Below are 19,462 nucleotides of genomic sequence, written 5' to 3'. Positions count from 1 at the left end.
GCGCAAATGCGCATAGAGAGCATTGGTGCATGTGACACTTGATATACCGTAGCGGCGGAAGCGATTGCATCGAAGCTTTTCTTAAAGGGCCTTCGTTTGCTTCTGCGTCTTATTGACACATAAGGCAGAAAGGGAAACGGTTGGCCGAGAGTGGTGCTCGCGTGTCATGCAAATAATGAAGTAGAAAGGGGCCAGAAAGTTTATCACAACGCCGCCCAAACGAGGGAACGATGAGGAGCAGCTACCGTTTGCTTAGCTTAAGCTGGCCTCGGGGAAGCCACACTCGGTGGTAGGGCAATATTTATTCTAGGCAAACGAAAACACACACACGGGCCACCCCTATCTGGGGTGTTTAGCCGACAACGACATCGGCGGGTCATGACCATGGGAGTTGCTGCTAGAACGTAACGCATAGAACGTGCCATTTGGTTAGGTTTGGATGGCAAAAAACGAAGAAGAGAAGAACGCTGGATATGTCGACGGTTTGTATTTATTTCTTTTTGATTGGATCGCATTAATGTATGTGAGCTTGCATTTCATTGCCTGCATAAAAAGCCGTGGCCAATCTGGACAGTCTGGGGTGGACACTGGGCTGCAATCGGCGCGGATGGGATTTTTAGTGGCAGAGACCGACCCGATAGAGCTGCACAGCTCAATGGATAGGGACGGTTGGTCCGATACTTTGTTGCCCTGGGGACCACCTTTCAAACGATCTTACGAGTTGCCTTTTTAGTGCATATGCTATGGAAATCACTTCGAAGATGGTAATACATAGCGGCATTTCTATTAGTGGGGAACTGATCAACTGAAGACTGTCATCGTTAATGGGAAGTCAATTTCTCGTGACTTGGAACGCAAAAACGTGGAGAATAAATTTCAATGTTCAATCCCAAGAAATGTACTCTTAATTCTCCTGATTGCTTGCAAACGATCATTCCCACCTGAATGGCTGTATAACAAAAATCCGCTCGATCTAATCTCCCAGCATCAGTGTACGGAGCTATTTTTAGCACATAAGAATACTCCACCTGCCGCCGGGCTCTATTGTGTGTGCTTGGCAAATTGTACTGGCCTCCTGCTCACCGATCTCTCTCTCTCTCTCTCTCTCTCTCCGGCTGCACACAGTTCATGGAAATGCATGAATCTCTGAAGCGGGGATGAGGTGTGCTCGATAAGATCGTAATTAGACCTTGCTAGACGTAAGATTCGCGGTATAATTAGTACATACGTGCTATCGTGCTAGAGAAGTTCGTCTGAGTTCAGCATCCCGTTTGAAGGCACGTGACACCGATGCTGATTTCGCGTTGCGTGGTTAAGGTGTGACGGGCATCGTTAACACATGTTGTTGAAGCGTTCCTCACATTGATGGCATATGATAGTTTTGATACATCATCTCGCTCCCGTCAAAGGGCACCCAGATGTGATGACGGTGGCACGTGCGGTTGCATCGTAGAACTATCTTTGTAATCCCTTTTTTTAACCCACAAATCCCCTTTTATGTCTTCAAGTAATGGCTTAGAAACACTGGCTTTGGGCACTGGAGGAGGTATACACAGTTGGTTGAACTTGACCTACGGCCAAAACTGGCTCTCGCCGGCAAGTGTGTCTCGGCTTCTAACGATCTCCCTTCATCGTACTCCGATCATCTGCTTTTCTACACGTCTGCTAACTACGCACATCCAACGCCTGTCTCCGCAAGAATTTATGCTTCATTTATGATACATTTATCATGGGAAATAATGTTGCCCCGGTTTAGTTTTGCTTTCGGAGAATGTGATGCAGTGGCAGTGCAAAGGGAAATAAATTATCCTCCGTCTCCTTACCATCTTTTCTTATCTCTTGCCGAACAAGTTGCCTGATAGAGTCGCGTCTGAGCGCTACCGTGCAAGGGGCACACAAAGCGAACAATCTTGCGGACACTAAGTGCCTGTGTGTGTGTCATAGCGCAAGATGCCGTTGGAGGTGAAATTCCAACCAACTTCTCGTGCTATTACGCACAGGGATTGTTGTGCCAGAGCTATGTGGGAGACGTTCTAAGCTCAATCCGGTTGCGCCAATCCGAGGGTTATTGTAGGTCGGTGAAATGAAGCCCGGAAATAATGGCAAACTTCACCGATCGACATGAATAACGATGATGCATGATGCAGTAAGACACACTCCGATGCAGCAACACTCACAACGGTTGGGTGAACTCGTTCCCGGAGTAGTTATGCTTTGTAGTTATCAGATATCTACCACACCGGTTCCTGGTCCGAGGAGCTGCTCCGATTGGGCGTAAAGAAGTGTACTTTATACAGTGTTAAATTATTGCATCGTAAATGTGCGTATCTCTCTTCGGCGCCCAACCGGTACGGATCCGTTCCGGGTGTTAAAGGTCTTTCGTTCCCTCTCGGCCTGTCGAGAGCCGTAACGGTGTACGGCGGATGCCCGTTAGTGGCATGATGGAGGGGGATCGAAACCTTGAACTAATCTTCATCATTCTCCGCGTCTCGGTGGACTTCGTCTCTGGTGCCATGACTGTGTGTTGTTGGGCAGATAAAAATGCATTCCAAATAAAGTGAAGACAAAACGCATCCCTGATTGGAAAAGTTAGAATTTGATTAGCAAATCCATGTTAAAATTTAACAACTCACTCCAATATACAGTGATCTGGAATGAGCCCATAAACCGAAACTGTTTCGTATGTGTGCATCCGGTATCGGGGCCCTGTGTTTCCTGTCCGCATGTTTTAAGCAAAGCAAAACCGGTCATACAAACGGCATACCGGCATCGGTATTTTGGAACACTCCTAAAGACTCATGCTCAAAAAGACCGACACCCTTGTCGATGCGAAGCGGATATTATGGCCTCGATTTGATTCAATTATCTTAATTTATGAACATTAAATTGTGCGTATTTCGAATGCAGTCGTCGGTACTACTTCGTTGTCGTTCCGACCGATTTGGAGGCCTTTCCGCGCACCGCGAATCTGTACATTGGCAAACAGTTGTTTATCAGTGTGGGAAATGGGTCGGCTTGAGAGACGCTGCATCGATTAAGTAGCATATTTACAGCTTTGATTTGGCTGACTCTGGCAGCGGCGCTGCGGTCCTATGCAAACCGGACTATCTTAAGAACCAACTCCAAAAAGCCAAGCAGTAACAGTAACTCCCAAAGAAAGCAATTATTGTAAAGAATGATGGCATATTTTCGAAAAGGGAGAACACCAATTGAAGGAACATTTTGTTGAAGAAAAATGCTCCACCAAACAGTATAATAATACCCTTGCAAAATTATGATTGTTGCCCGCAGCAGCGTTGTCACACCAACTTTCGTGTCACGTGTGCCACTTTTCCGCTGTGGTGATTCTCACCGACCCCAGAGTCCCAGTAGTGCATGTGGGGCCCGAACGATGCAAATTAATGTTTTAATAATACGAGCAATCAATAACGAACGATTGTGCTGTGGTACGAATGTTTTTCGCGATGGTACTCGTTTTTTGAAGTTTGGCGAATAAATTATCAAAAATAAAAACCGTTTTTCGTGCCCAAACTCGCTCGGGTCGTAAATCATCCATCAAGAGTGGCATAGCGTCTCCCGGTACGCTATAATTATACGGCTGCGCAAATGTGCAAATTGTTGCTTTTGTACGCGACTTCTTCTTCCTTTTTTTGGGCGCGAAAATATGAAATGAATCTGCTTCTCGTTGCGTTCCGTGGTCGGCACAATGCACAAAGCGTGGTTCCAATTTCAAGCGGGTCCATGTTTTACAACCCAACTCACACCCGGTAGAAAGGATCGTTTTTGTCACGTTAGAATGGTGCACGTGCATGCTCATTGCGCAAAAGTGGAATTCTAATGTAGATGACCCATACCCTGCACTCGTGTACGCAATTTGCACATTTGACAGCGTTTTCCGTTCGGAGAGAAGAAATCCCTTTTCCGGTCCACTCTTGAAAGCAGTTCAGTTCCCAGGGAAGATCGTACGGGCGTGGCGTGTGACAGTTTAGAACGGGAAGGAAGGAACGATGTTCACAAAAAAGCTGAAAACCACCACTCGAGATCTTTACTCTAATGGATGTGTGCGTCACTTCCGGTGTGTTGACGTTGGAAAGGGCTGAAAAAAAGGGTATGGTTTGGAATCGTTGTCCTAAATGCTCTTCATTACCTTATTAACATACGTACGGTAATGAGGAAAGAGATGTAATGGAACTTACAGCTCTATTCGAACTTCCCTTCGTGCGAGTTTCTTGGTGTGATTTGTTCCGTCTGCAGGCCCACATGCACTGCCGTACTGTGGCGTATTTTGTGGCTCTTTGTCGTGCATTTGTTTGGTTGTCGGCAATAAAAATAAACTGAAAGAAAGAGAATTCGGGATGGTTGAGGCGTTCATCATTAAAGCGGAACCTCCGGAACCTCTTCTGACAGCCAGCTGGAACGCCCTGTCTGTTTTGTCCCGGAGCGTAGCTTTCTCCTGTCTTGCGCGTTCCTTTTTCAGTTTTACCTGTTCGTTTATTCGTTTTATTCATAAGATTCTGCTTTATTCTTGATTGAGCGGAGTCTACAGGCTGTTGGATGTGTATAATAGTTAAACCCTCTGCTATTATTAGCTCGTTTGGGGAACGTCTTCCGGATGTCGGTAAAACATCACAAACAGACACTGAAAGAAGGTGGGCCGTTCGGGAGGGTATTTAGCATGCGCTTTTAGACCAAGGACAACTGAACTTGGTGGTTGGTAACAGCACATACCCGCCGCTAATGTCGATGATTACTGTTTAGAGGTTTACCTTTTTTCGGCTTAGCTGGTGGTCCCTAGTTTGTACGATCTTGTATGATCAATTCTTCAAAGTTATAATAGCATGTTATGCTTCCCAAAATGTAATGTATCAAACGTAAGATAAGTTCTGATAAATGGAGAAAGCGTTACACTACTACGCAAAAGCGCATTTCAACATTTTAGGGTGTTAGACCTAATGGGAAATCCAAATTTAGCTCTGCCTAAACCATGCACTACCTAGCACATCATAACTCTGCGCGCAGGGAAAACTAGACAAAGCCAAATTAGAAAGTCGGTGGGAATAATGGTTTCTGCTACTGTGTTGCGATGATCCGCTCTGCTATCTTTTGAAGACTTTCCTTTTTATGAACCAATGTAAATAAGAGTTATAGTTGATTTTGACATTGTGGCCTTTTGCCGCAATTGTCAGCTCGCTTAACTCAACTGTTATTCTAACGCTGGTGAGCTGGTGAATTTCTCCACTGTGTCGGGCAGGCACATTGCAAATTCACGTGCGATCGCGCAAGTGTCGGTATCAATTTACAACCGAGTGCCATGTGTTGTCAGCCACAAAACGTGTTAAACTACACGCGCGCCCAACGCCTCTACACGAACGCCTGCGTGCGTATCCGGCGTATGTTTGAGAGCAATATATATAAAAATTAAACCAATCAATGTCTCGCCGTTGGAGGTGTTTGTTACCTTACAAAACCGTAAATATTGATGGTTACGGTGTAAATCATCAGTAAGTCAATCTTCTAATTGTTTCTTTTCGTTACATTTCTTCATTTTGCAGGTGAGTGCTCCCAATCTGCTCGAGGGTGTTGTTCACGATGAGGACGACGTCACGGAAAGTAGTCAAGTAAGTAGCACCCGTTATCCGGCGCGAAGGTGGTGCGCTTGAAAGATCATTCCTCCTTCCTTACTACCGTTAGCGATCGAGTGCTTTACCAGCAGTTTGTTTTGTGTCGTCATGTTTGGAGCAACTTGGAATGTCGACCTGATTGGGTGTAGTCAATCGATGCGTTACACACGCTTCCCCCGAATCTGCCACGGTCAGTTGTCGAGTGCGTCGATCGATTTAATTGAGATCTTAGTGCGTCTTCTGACTGGTAATCTTCGTGCTAGGTGCTGTAACAGTTGCTTACACGGTTGGATGCCTTCCCATCCTAATAAAACGGGGGTTTCAATGTTTTTGTGACCAATTAATGACTTATTTGCGGTACACACACCTTTCGCAGCCTTGTGCCGTATTCCTAACACCGAATCAACTGTGATATTTGGTCCTACACGCTTCCTTCCATTTTACATTGTATCCGTTTGTCTGTCTGGTATACATACCAGCAGAAATTGCTTCCCTCGGTTTGGGTATCAATCATCTCCGCCGTGGCTCTTGTTTCCCATAGTGGTGGAGGAAATGGTAGGTTGGGCTCTATTGCTAGTGCTGTGGCCGATCCCACGGAACGCGCTATTCGTCGGGTTTCGTCGAAGAAGTCGAATCATTAAACTGCCAAATTGGCTTATTAACGTTAATATGGTTGAAGCATCGTACACGTCGGAAGACCCTAGTAGTAGGTGCCCCTCGTTTTTTTCTCGTTTGCCAGCCAACAAGCCATCGTCCGGAGAACGGACTGCCAGCGAAGTATCGCAGTTGGTCGTGTCTCGTAGAAGGAAAAGCTTGATTGCATTGGAATGACCATATTAGCTACGGTCAGCGATCGGTTCTACCATTTACAGGCTGCTGTTTACAGGCTTGTCCTACCCTGGGGTCGCTGCTTTACACTGTTGAACTAGATCCAACAAAAGGCCCTCCCCGGGCCTCCTTGTGGGTTCGTTGCTTGAAGAAGTGGTTCCAGCGGAAAATTGAAGCAACTGAAATGGTTCCTTTTATTTTGGTTTGGCGGTGGCTCATGTTTTGTTGCTTGTTTTTGTCGACTGGTTGCCGAAGTTGTGCTTCAAAATAGAGCACATTGCATTGACCGGCAGGGCTTGAGGGTAATGTGTATATGTTGCAGTTTTTTGTTATTGTTGTTATCGAAACATCTGTGTAAGCACAAAATGTGTGTCGAAACTGCTGCTTCAACAGTGACTCAGACAGTATCGTCGGGTCTCTTTACGGCCGTTGCTATGTTAGGTTCTACTTGTATGCGAACTGATCGTGTTTAGATCGGCATTATTTAACTTTTAAACAAACTCCACTAGAATCCAATCTTGCTGCGTGTGATCTTCTTGCGGTGATCTTGCCCTGCTCAACGGTGTGCCATACGCAAACAGCGATATGATGATGCTTACGCAAGAGAAACTGTGAGAACGCGCGAGCGACATGGCTGTGCTGGCAGTGATCGGTGAAGATCAGCCCAAAATCAAAGCGCAATCTCACACGCAACTCGCGAACGCGAGAGTAACCTCGTCTGGGGCTCTCTGTGACTGCCACATGCGGCCTTTTTCACATCAGAAACTGTACCATGACCGTCCAAAGACCAAAGTCAGAGAGAGATGAGAGCCTTGAAATAGGGTCGTCTGTGCATAAGGGCGATGAGCCAGCTCCTCTCTAATGCCAACCGATGCGAACCCAACCAATGGAATCTCGTACTGCAAGGGACACCATCCCACGAAGAGAGTAACAGAGAGACAGAGAGAAAGAGAGCGCGGATCACACCCTCCGACGGTGCAAGAGATTGCCCCGCTCGGGATGAAGTTGGTTGCTGGTGGGTCCGCTGTTGCCGGTTTAGTTTCCATTAGACGGCGCAACGAGGGCGACACAGCTCTAACAACGCAAACTACGGGTCGCCGTCGCGTTTTTGTGGGAGTTTATACTCGCTGTGTGTGTGTTTTTGTATGTGTGATGTGTGCAGCTTCAACCGTCTTCCCCAGTACCCGAATGCTCGGTGCGGGTTTGTTAGACTACGGTCAGTTTGGGGGAAAGAATTAAACTGTCCCTGTGTTGTGACGACGGAAACAGAAAAGTTGAAAGCGAAAAGAATGCAGGCAGTGTGTGGTACGCTGTCTGGGAAGGGAAGCAATGTGTTCGGCAGCCGTAGTGTTACGGTTCGCGATCATAAGAAAGCCGGAAAAGCAACACACCCTTAGCTGTGGACGGTTTTCCGGAGCGCGAAAGGATATCAACTTCCTATGCGTGTTTGCGTACGTCAACGGTACATGGTAAAGCTTCCCGCAGTATAGCGCACAACAGCTGTGTTCAGTGACGACTTCAAAACTGTATTAGTGGGGTGTGGTGTGTTTGTGTCTGTCCACGCTAGTCGGCTATGCTACGTGCATTTCCTACAGCAAGCATTAAATCCGCGTACGCATATTCAGCTGCACGCTTTTTCGTGTGCGTTTCCGGCAAAGTGGTCGTGCTTGCAGTGCATTATAGGAAATAGGGGGCCCTTCGATACGCCATGTACACGCACACGTGCTTTAATGCAGGCGAGAGTCACATTCACTCACTCTCCGTCTCTCTCTCTGTCTTTTCAAAAGTTGCAGTCGAGTGTGATGCATATGGTGGACGCGGTACGTCGTCAATTCAATTTCCTTTAATTGACCGTTCAAACAATCAAACCAGTCGCCCTGCTGGTTCCGTGGTGTTACGGTGTGTTTTGGACCGCACGAACGCGCCCTCGACTATCTTTTCAACATACAAAACAGTGTGATCATCGTGCACAAGTGCATCGTGTTTCTATGCTACATCTTGGTTGGTTGTGATTTGAACTTTTGTCTATTACCGGTGTGAAGAAGTTGGTTGGTTTTTCGGAAAAGTTTTGTAGAAGATGTGAATTTGGACCCTCAAAGGGAAACGCAAGTGTTTGTTCAAGTTTGTAGCTCAATGATCCATTGTGGTGCGCGCGTTCCCGGAATACACGCAGGGGAGGGGTTGAAAAGCGTTTGAAATAGAAAAAGTTCACCGTGGAAAAGAAAGTGAAGCATTTTCGATTGTACGAGTTGGTGTGTGTGTGTCGGGAGGAAACGAAAGCAAGTAACGTGTGATGTTGTGCGAGGAGTTTGCTTGTGAGAGTGATCGCTAGTGGTCAGGTTTGGCCGTGATTTTTGGGGTTAGTGTGAAGAAGCGTGGCCTAAAACTCATTCTCAACCAGCCAAAATGTCCATGAAAATGGTAACCTATCTTGCCAGATCCGCTGGCTACTAATTGTCTTGTCGGAGAGGATTTGTCAATTACTAAATGGCGTTCAAGGAGAAGCGCCAGTCAAAATCATTAATGCAGTCGTGTTGCCAAATACTGTGAAGCGTGTGCAACGCTCAAATCCAATGCTTCACCGCCGAACGAGTGGCACGGATGTTGAAAGTGATGTATGGAATTTGTGTTTATCTTCATCTTTTTGTATGTCTGCCTGTGCCCTACCGAATGCACGCAATGATGATTCTCTCACTTGTTGCGTGTCGGTTGGAATTAGCATTGGCAGCTTCGATGTGTGCAAATTGAATTGTTTTTGTGTGTGTTTTGGGTAATGAATGAAGCCTTTCTCCGTCTGCTGTTCCCATCATTGGGCAGCCTTAAATAAAGACGAGGAGGAGATGTACGAGCCGGTAGTATGTATTAGAGAATGAGGTTTGCTACGCATCCGTTACAACGGAGGATAATAGATCAGCACGGTCCGGTATAAGGGAATTGTATTCCTCATAGTTCGTAGTGAAGGGAAGATCGCTCCTACCGGTCCAATAGGTTCGTTCGTTTCCCTTCAGCCAAAAGCATCGCACGGAACACCCAGAACCAGGGAGAAAGGGAGTTTTGGGAAATTAGGAAGCAAAAAAAAAGGCGCGTTGGAGCCGGGAGGCTTTAGAGCGGCTTATTGCGCTTATACGTTTCGCTTCCCGTGTGGGAGCCGAGGACAGGGACAGGGCAGCATGGTTTAATGGTTTACCGATGATCAAGCAGGTTCGCCGATTTCGCCGCGTTGAAAGAGGGGATGAAAAACAAAACAAACCACCCGTCTGTTTCCCCTTTTAGCTGCTCCGGCCACGCTGCGCGGCCCTCAAACGCTACCTGAGAAAACCTTCGCGGCCGCGGTGTGTTGCTGTGTAAGTGTGTCTGTTTAAACGCACAGTCGCAAGCAGGGACGGAACGACGAGAGTAAACAACTTTCTAGAGATGGAATAATTATGATTGAATGCATAAAACCCGCTCCTCTCCCGCTCAACGATCTTTGGGCGATCTTGACGGCGGGAAACACGGGTGATGCACAGCAGTAACGTTGGTCAAAACGGTCCCGCCGGTAGTTGGTATTTTTTCTTGTGATCGTGGGATTATTTACTCCCGCCATACCACCCCCTTTCTTTGCTGCTAGGAAAAGGCTTTACGCGTTGATGAAGCACAGCTTCAAAAGAGTTTACCGGACGGCGGGGGATGCGATAGCTAAGCAATCTTAATTTCCAATCCAATGAGTTAGCTTTCTTCAAACGCAACCGATCGTTTCGTTACTCAACTAGTGGAGGATGTCTTGAAGACGTCGTCTTACCATGGGAACGTGCGATCAGGTGCTTTGTTCAAGCCAACATACATGTTTTCATTAAAAAGCTCGCAAGAATGGTAAAATTGAGTGAAAAGGGCATTTAAAATTACACTTGACAAGTCCTAAGGAAAGAATCTACACAAAAAAACGATCTAGATCGTTCCCAGCTGCTATACGAGACTTTTTCCACTTTGCGCATTCTTTGGGTGATGCAAAAAAGGGAACAATCAGTCCCCCCTCCCTCCCCGCAAATGAGTGCATTGCCACGGTGCAACAGTGTATCCGCCCGGTACACGTTCACCGCAAACGACGGAACGGAAGTCACATTTCAGCGTGGAGCGTAATCTCTCAGCCGTGAAGCAAAAGCCCTTGTGTGACAGCAAAGGTTCGCCGCAAATTTCTCCTGGGAACCACATAGCTTGAAAGCGTTTGAGCGTTTTTTTTGTCTCTATAACAAAAAAAACAGTCCAATTCAGTGCCCCCGTCAAGGAGAAGTGGCAGGGTGCAATCTTTGGGGAGATGCAATTGCATCATCGTGTAGCTCAAGCACCACCACCACCACAAACACCGAGTGTTCCTTGCGAGCTGCTCGGATGATGCGGCAGTCAACCGATACCGTTTAGCTCGCTGGGCTTGCATTATTATATTTCCGGCCCCAAGGTTAAGATACGGTCGGGTTGGCGTCGGACGTTTTGCCCACAACCACCCAGAGCTCCGCAGCACAATGGAGGTTATCCTCGTTTGCGCAGTCCGGTCGAGTTGCTGGCGCATTCTCTACTTTATTTTACTGTTTTAGAGCTGTATGTGTGTGCTTGTGTGGTATGAGTCATAAGGATACGCATGAGGAGATTGACGATTTTGTAACGAATGTTCGTGCAAATGGTTGTTGTAACGGTTTTCGTGTTGTACCCTGCGTTACACTCAGTGGACACTAAAAAGACGGTAACTGTGACAGAGATCTTCCCAAAATATCGACCTGAACTATCAACCTCTTTTTTAACATCTTGTAAGTTATTGCCCAGCAAAGACCGACAAAAGGCCTCACAAAACAGTTAATAGCACTGCGACGATTATCCGGTATTCGTAATCCTCCATCGATCGTTGTTCGGCACTGAAAGTTAGCTAATGTCGATATTTTTAAAGGAACATCTTTCCCCTAATCTTCAAAAGCAGCACATTACAGGATCGCGTGTTAGTATCAAAGCTACGAGATCAGTTTGCATGTTAGCGGCAGATCAAGATCGGAGCTCTCGGATATCTTTCAAGCGTGCGCGCCGGCCGTAGGTTTTCCGTACCGTGTCAGTAAAGTGACACCTTCAGCAAGACCCCATTGCAACACCCGGAGATCCAATGGCCCGGCCATCCTCATCATCATCATCATCATCGTCGTCGTGGTCTTCGTCCCGTGTGCATCGATGCGCATTAGTCGCTGGCCCTGTCTAATCAGCACTATCAACAGTCATCTATTGCGCGCAGAAACATTAAGACATAAGAGGCTGGCAGCACGACACGCAAATTTATGTTGCTCCAGTGCTCGCTAATGCTCGACTAGTTGCTCACTTTCCCCGCCCGTTTTGTATGCTTCGGGAAAGCTATTCTACGTTGAAGTAGTGTAGTAGTGACCGCTCTCTCATGGACGTGTCGATTCCACGGGCTGTTGGGGTATTTTCATTATTTCTTACCATTTTCTTACCTAAACAGCCGGGTCGTGTGTACTTTTGTTGTGGGTCTCACTGGCTGGGTGGGTAATGAGATACCACCACAACACAAAACGGGTCCAATGTCCAATTGCGTAATGAATGTTATTAGAATACATTATCGTCCTCTTTGGGAACGATTCCACTCCACACACACACACCCCTGGGGTGGGTTGTCCGAGTGTATTAGCATCTGAGCTGTGAATGCTGATGCGGCACAGTCCTGTGTGTAGACTCTCGCAGCCCTTTCCAGAGAGTGTGCAGCTGTGTGTGCAGCAGTGTGGAAGCTGAACGCGATTAATTAAGTTGATCGTACGTACAGGAGCGAGCCACGACTCTACGGTGGGAGTTTCTGGTGCTGTCATGCACTGTGGGTGCAACAAGCGTTGCTGTGCAGGTTACTGTAAACGTTAGCTTGACAGCTTGCCCTTGCTCACAAATGCTACGGATCGATGATTGATCAATGACTGCTGATGCAATTGGACGGGTTAACTGCGGTAAAGGTTGAATTATTTGTAAGCAATGCTGTCAGCAAGCGGGGTACACATAACTCAAATATTACTAAGAAAATGATGTGATTACTGCTGTACAACTACAATCATGCAGCAAAGCGATTATATGAAGGGTTTTTTTAAGTTAAATAATGCTCCAGAACATGGTACACCCTTTGCCGGCAAACGGTCTTTGTTGTGATGTTGCCTTCCATTCTAATCACTCATCATAGACACTCGCACAAACAAACAGTTCATTCGATGGATCGGTGGCGTATAAATTTACGATTTTCTTAGCCGAACTGATAAGCCATTATCAGATTGGTGCTGACACTGAAGGAGAGGATGGTGGCGTTCCGTTGTTACTTTAAAACCTTCTTGACCTTCTACCTTCTGATGGACTGTTTTAATCTCCAAAAAGCATGTTGTAATAGTGGCTTACAATGCCATTGGATGCGGAGAATGCGAATTCCCTTTCGAAACATGTTTTTGTTTTTTTTTTGCTACAGCCCATACACATTAAGCATTCAGAACAATTGTGTTGTCGCTCAAAACTGCTTCGGTTCGTCGCGCTTGCAGCACAAGAGAGGGATGATTATGATCTGCGTGTGTCTGTGTTGCTGTTCGGTTCGGAACATACTGCGCCGCAAAAGTACACTGGGGGTAATTGGCTGCCACTTTTCCAATTAGCCACCCGGAATGAACATACTTTCGCTCTGTTTTGTCGTAAAAAAGACGCTTCTTGTCCGTCTGTGTCTCCTTGTGATGCTTGCGCCTTAAGTGAGCTTAATTCTACCGTGGAATGGAAGGCAAGAAAAGCGAATCGCGCCCCACTCTACCACACCCGAGGAACAGGAATGACAATTGTTTTGCATTGGGGAAAACTGATTTGTTCCCTGGGCTTTCCGTTCGCTTCTTTTTGCCGTCGGCATGGCCGATATGTCCCGTCAACTGTCTGAACCAGGGCATCACACAAATTAGCCACCGGTGGTAGGGTGTGTATGGTCTCGTACTCTCTACCCCCTGCGCGAAAGAAGTCATTTGCGCGTCGGTCGACCAATTGTGTTTGTGTTGCCTCTGGTATGTCCCCTGGTGGCGCTGTTTTTGTTGCGGTCCACTTGTTCACCGAACCTGCACCAAGCAAGCCGTTTTTCGGACCCTTCATTCATTGGAGCTGGTGCGTTGGAAAATTGCAGCACAGCACAGTTGGGAAGGCAACGGAGCGACACCGAGAGAGCAACTAACGGCCCTCTTCCTTCCGGGTCTCTGTGGGTTGTGTTGCGTCGTTCGCTGGCTGTGGTTTGTTTTCCAAGACGTTTGAAATTCCAACGCGGACAATAAAATCTACCGACTACCGTTTCCGATCACAAGATTGTTTTGTGCGACGGCTGAAGTTTCTATTTTGCCTATTTCCACAGGGACAGGAGGGAAATGTTTTATGGATTGTTAAGCTGTTGAGAGGGGGCTTTTGAAGCACGATGGGAACGGGAGATAAACAAAATCGCTTCAAGCTATCGTGGAAGGGGGTGGAGGGGGGGGGGTTGTAAAAATACGCTTCCGAGACATTCGTATGGTGGCCGGGATCAGTTTGTTGCCACAAGCTGCAAAATACAAATAGTATCTTGTTTACGATTATTAGCGAAGAGATGATCGAGGATCGCTGGTGATCATATAAAATTATTAATAGCAGTAATTCGAGGCTTATTTGTCGCACGTAAGATTATTGCGAATATTTGCTCCGTCATGTGTCATCAGCGCTGATAATAATGTTCCCGAGCTCAGTTCAGCTACAATCGCAACGCGATTTTGTGTCTGTTTACTCGTTACGGTCAGCGAAAATCACGCTCGAACAGTCTGGAATTGGTTAGAATTGCACTCTTCTTAAAGTCGCTACTGTTTTGTCATCTTTTGGCGCTGGACAAACCCGCGTGCCTCTTCACCCATGCCCGGTGGCCCAGATAAGCGGAAAGTTCGTGAAGGTTCCGCTTTCGTCGGAGAAGCACATGTAGAAACTGATGCACAAACTGTCGTGATTCACCGTGGCCGTAGTTTATTTGCTTCCCAATGCATCTCACGTACATTGGAGCTGTTGTTGGCTGGTGATGGGAAAAGAAGCGCTGGTCGCGTATGGAAAAGCAAACAACTTGTACTGTAACAATGACTTTCGGCTGGGTTTGGTGGTGGAAGAGCGTTGGCTCTGTTGGGAATGGAAACTAGGTTGATCCTATGTGCCTAGTGATGGGTGTGCACTGGGTGATGATAGGAAAGGGCATGCAGTACTTTTTCTTTTCACCTAAATATAAAAACAAAGCAATAGCACATTCTCCCACCCTATGCAGTTGCATTCCTTCAGCTGGAATTTATGTGTGTGTGTAGTTAGTTTTCAATATTACACACACGTTAATCGCTCGTATGAATGGAATAAATGGGAACGTGGGCTTTCCTCTTGATCTTGATCTTGCTCCAGCTCGAACTCGAGCACATGTGTGTGTGTGACTGTGTTCCAATTTTGGTACAATAAAAAGGGTCTCGCATGTTGTGTTGTTGAAGGTCGGGGCACAGATTGAGACGTGCCTGACGGGAGTCTCGAGTGGTTATCTCTATTTTTTTCCAGTGACGCTGTTATCCCACGTAATACATTTGTGAGTAGATTTATATTGTCTCGTAACGTTGTTAAACCAGCTCGGGAGCAGGGGGGACCACTGATGAGATCGTTGACGTGTGCCATACTGTCGACGCGGGTGCATCCGGGGCGCGCGCGTTTGGTGCATTAACATTCGTGTTGGCTGCCGACGGCTGCATTCCACGAATTGATGATGCGCCTTTTGTTGTGCTTAGTAGCGTCAGTAGCCCATCATCATCTTGCAAAGAACCCGAGGCACACAATTTCACCCTTCAAAAACGGTAGAATGCTGATGAAGTTGGCGACAAAGCTGAAACGAACGACGGCAAAGACGAAGGACGCCACATTCACTACAATGGATATGATTCATGATGAGTTATGCGGACAAATTGGTTTTTATTAGCTTCTGGTTGGCTTGGTGAGCTAGCGACCGTCCCTGACGCAGATATGTGCTTGTATATGGCTGTGTATTGCTAATCTGTGAGGGTCTCTCGTGTTTGGCGCATCGCCACAGTAGTACAGCACAGTGTTAATACGCTTGAATGTTTATGATTTGCAGATGTTTCAATAGCGCATACTACGCTGGAATAGGGCCCTACGATCGTGCTTAGAGCTCCCCAGAGGCCCAGCTCGGTTTGCTAGGGATTACAGTACTAAAAATAGTCGCATGATGTGCAATGCAATGCTTATTGTAACCGCATGTTTCATGTTACGTTAATTTCGGTTTCGCTTAACTTAGGGCTACCCGGACATTTTGGTCGCAAACATGCTTTGTGGAAAATCTTAGGAACAGTTCACACACGGGTAGGATTTCTATTAACACAGGGGAGGAATTAACCGCAGACTTTTCATCGTTAGTGGGCAATCTGTTTTCTCTGTTCCTGTTTCCCCGGCAGTTGCGGTGTCCACCGAGCATAGAAAGCACACAAGGCTGCCCAGTGGGCTTGGTTAATTTTAATTCAATCCAAATAGTGCACGCTTATGCAAGGGTCGTAAAACGCATTTCTGTACTGCGCACATTTTTGTGTTGTTTTAGTTTAATGTGTTGTCTTACGTAATTGCTTGTTGGTGGATTGATAAATAAAGAAACCGGCAATGTAAATAACGTACAGTACTGCAGGCAACGTAATTCATTTGTAGCACGATCAAAATCAGCACCAAAAGACCCTATCATTGTAGGCATGTTTCACCATGTGAACGCTGCAGGTTATCGCTTTGGTTATTTTTGTTGCTTTTATCTGTTTATTGGATTTAGCGTACTTGATCATTCAAAGAAACGTGACTTGCGGTACACTGGTGGAAACAATGTTTGCTTTCGGACCGAATGGAAGGTACTTTTTGGCCATCCGCCACGTGTTACCGATCACATACAGCTTGTGGCATGATCACACACGCCCGAGACTTTCTATCACCATGCTTCACAAATGGTTAGCATCAGAGAGATCGCGTTTTAAAGCCATCACTACTGCTTTTCATCCCAGGGGATCGCTTCCGGTTTGATGTATCTTGTGTTGTTTACGTTGCACCAAACGATGATCTCTTCGGTACGCCGCACCCCATTCGAATGGATGTTTGTTGACCAAACAACCATTACATATCCCAAAACTGTGGGCGTGCTTCATCATGCTTGCTAGAAGTGCGCTACGGTTGTCAGTCAAAAGTATGTTCGAGTGTTTTGCTTCAAACGGAATGTAATGGAATGCATTGGAAGCAAAGTCGATGGAGTAGATTGTCTGTGTGTGTTCGTATGTTGTACGTATAATTTAAACAATTCTGATAATGAACTGTCTAAGCGCGCAGTTTCAAAGACGTCTGTAACTTGCCCCAGACATCAAGGCTCGGATCGATCGTATTTCGATCGATTGCATTGATGATCGACGTCAAAATAAATCATGCAGCGTTCGAACGGCACTGTTATCTTGCTGCAAATAGATTCCAGAATAAAGAATCGGCCCAGATTGACGTCATCGACCAGCAGCGTTTAAATCATATCACAACGTCAGTGCGATCGGTGCAATCAGTTTCACCATCTACGCAAACGCAAAATAAACGCTTTTGCAGTAGGTCAAAATTGATTTAGTATCTGGTGTAAATCAAAACATTTCGTTGCATTTTCTACTGCCGATAGTAATCAACGCTTTTGCTGCCGTCACACACACTCACCGCTTCAGCGTAATGAGTTATTAAAGCACAGTTTTAAATTCAATTTCTCCGTCGGACGGTCGGGGACCACCTAAGTTGACGAAACTCTTCCCACACCGTCTCCCTCTGGGGATCATCATTAAGTACAGCGACATTACGTCTATCGTGACGATCACTTCCTCTGTGAAACGGTTTGTGCTGGCCGATCCGCCGGACGATTTCGAAAATAATCATCCATTTCAGTGCAGCCCAGCAAGGCCTGCACAAGGAGGCGGCTTCGCTACTGCTGGGCAGAAGATAATTTGTGACCTCCTGCGGCTTTTATCGGTGTCTTTCGGACACGCTCCGGTGTTTGTTGCCGAGTTTCGATTGGCTTTTCGTCAAACGCTTTCAAAGCATCCTATTAGCAATAAGTTGCGGCAGCTTACGAGACACGCTGCGGGAAGGCCGCGCGCAAGCCCGTAACGTCCCTGGTGTGCGAGATAAATTGGGCTTTTTTATTATTTAAACGTCAACGAGATATGTTTCTGCCTGTACGCTGCTGTTGTGATCGGGCCCGCTCAACACATAACGATCGTCTTTTGATATGCGATAAAAGCAGGAACACTTACCGCGCAGCAGCCGTGCACAATACAGTGTGCAGTATTATGCTGAACTTAACACCCGATTGAAAACTGTTCTCTGCTGAATGGCTAAATAAAAAAAAAACAGCCATCAGATAAGAGTGGAATCATGTTGCGGGGGGCAAGCCAAGGCTGACAGTCACGGTTGGAAGTAAAGTAAAGTAAAATATTTGTCATCCGTTGCGGTGTTGTGCCCCCCCCCCCCCTGAGCTGGTGTAAAGGTGCAATCCAAGTTACCTTTACTTTCCAAATCCCCAGCATCCCGAGATGATGGTGCCCGTTGTGATAGGGATGAAAGTTTGGGAATCGATTACACTGCAACATAATTTAGCACGCGCGAGAGTAACTGTCGCTTGACCTGTCGCCCAGCGCCCAGCGTGTCTGCCGGTGTCAATCAATCTGCCAGGAATAATTTATTTTGATATAAAGCGTAAAGCGTAATGCGCGTTCGATCTTTTACGTTCCCATACCTTTCACTCGGGAGGAAGTAACGGGTTTTGGGAAGGATTAAAGTGGTTGCAATGCAGAAAAGTGGGGTCGTCGAGCATTATTTTCTGCGCACACATACTGGCTGGCTATCGTTATACGAATGGTGATACATTTACATTGCAGTTACAGTGTGAAACAGAACAGCGCAAAACCTGCGAACCGAACTCTAGGCACGCGTGTCGCAAATCAAAGCAATAAACGGTGTCGCGCACAAACTAGTGTGATATATGATGCACGTGCTGGTAGTGTGGTGATGTTGGCGGCTTCCGATCGTGCGAAAGTATCGCTCTCCACTGCTGCTGCGCACACCCGCTGCGTGCTCCATTGCTGGCATTGCTGTTGGCGCGCCAAGTGAGGTGAATGTACAAACGCGAGCAGGAGATATCTGCCGATGCGCCGCTGCAACTGGACCGCAATAACAACAGTGCCAGCGGCAAACGCAACACCAGCAACGGCGATCGTCCACCGGCCAGCACCGCCACCAGAGGAGCGTTTCAGCGGAGCGGCAGTACGCTACGCCGGAACGTCGAGCGGAAACGCTTTTTTGCCGCAGCCGCAGCAACTACAACAACACCGGTACTGCCGGCGGTGGCAGTGGCGGTGGTGCCGATCGATACAGACGGCCCAGTGCAAACCGTCGACAAAAACGTCGCCACCGAGCAGCAGCAGCAGCAGACCGAATCCAGTGGTGGTGGTGAGCAGCAACAACGTGCAAACATGCTGCTCACATCACACGATCATGTCGGCTTCAAGATGATGGGATTCATCAAGGAGGGCGAAATCTATGCGACCAGCATCGGCAACGACGGTGGTGGCGTGGGTGATGGTGAGAGTGACCAGCGTGGCAGTGCTACTCGCGTGGGCACTGCCGGCCGGGGACGTAAGACGGTCATACCGGAGATAAACGTAATTGCTGCACCGCCAACAACAACCACCGATCTCGAGCAAGATGTAAGCGGGCAAATACGATGAGAAATTTCGCATTAACGGGGGAAGGGAGAAGAAAACAATGTTTTTGAAGGGAAGGGTATGGGAGGGAGGATGATCATTCATAAAAGAAGAGGTAGAAAGAGTCTGGAAAACATTACATCATAAGGCACTATATTCGACACCCCAACTGGTACTGCTGTACCAGGTACAGACAACATTAATTAACCACCTGTCCGGTTTGCT

At 47.0% G+C, this 19,462-nt stretch overlaps 1 protein-coding gene and 1 long non-coding RNA gene across 7 annotated transcripts in view; both read left to right on the top strand.

Moving 5' to 3' along the window:
- Positions 1–19,462, top strand: part of LOC120894158 (regulator of G-protein signaling loco) — a 40,594-nt gene that overhangs the window by 15,787 nt on the left and 5,345 nt on the right. For 5 of the 6 annotated variants that reach the window (XR_005738176.1, XM_040296577.1, XM_040296581.1 and 2 more), the window contains one exon: positions 5,553–5,618. The exons of the other annotated variant lie outside the window; for it this stretch is intronic. Coding sequence is in view for 4 of the 5 variants with exons in the window: in XM_040296577.1 (XP_040152511.1) it covers positions 5,553–5,618 (66 nt within the window). In the remaining variant the exon portion in view is untranslated. The remainder of the gene's footprint in view (positions 1–5,552; positions 5,619–19,462) is intronic. 6 annotated transcript variants of the gene reach the window in all.
- LOC120894170 lies at positions 5,631–18,484 on the top strand. The gene is made up of 3 exons (XR_005738177.1): positions 5,631–7,665; positions 8,237–8,269; positions 18,413–18,484. It is a non-coding gene; the product is annotated as an uncharacterized LOC120894170 (long non-coding RNA).

Source organism: Anopheles arabiensis, chromosome 2 (genome assembly GCF_016920715.1).
Source record: "Anopheles arabiensis isolate DONGOLA chromosome 2, AaraD3, whole genome shotgun sequence".
Classification (NCBI taxonomy): domain Eukaryota; kingdom Metazoa; phylum Arthropoda; class Insecta; order Diptera; family Culicidae; genus Anopheles; species Anopheles arabiensis.
The sequence above is the reverse complement of the archived record's forward strand: the minus strand, read 5'-3'. Positions and strand labels throughout refer to the sequence as shown.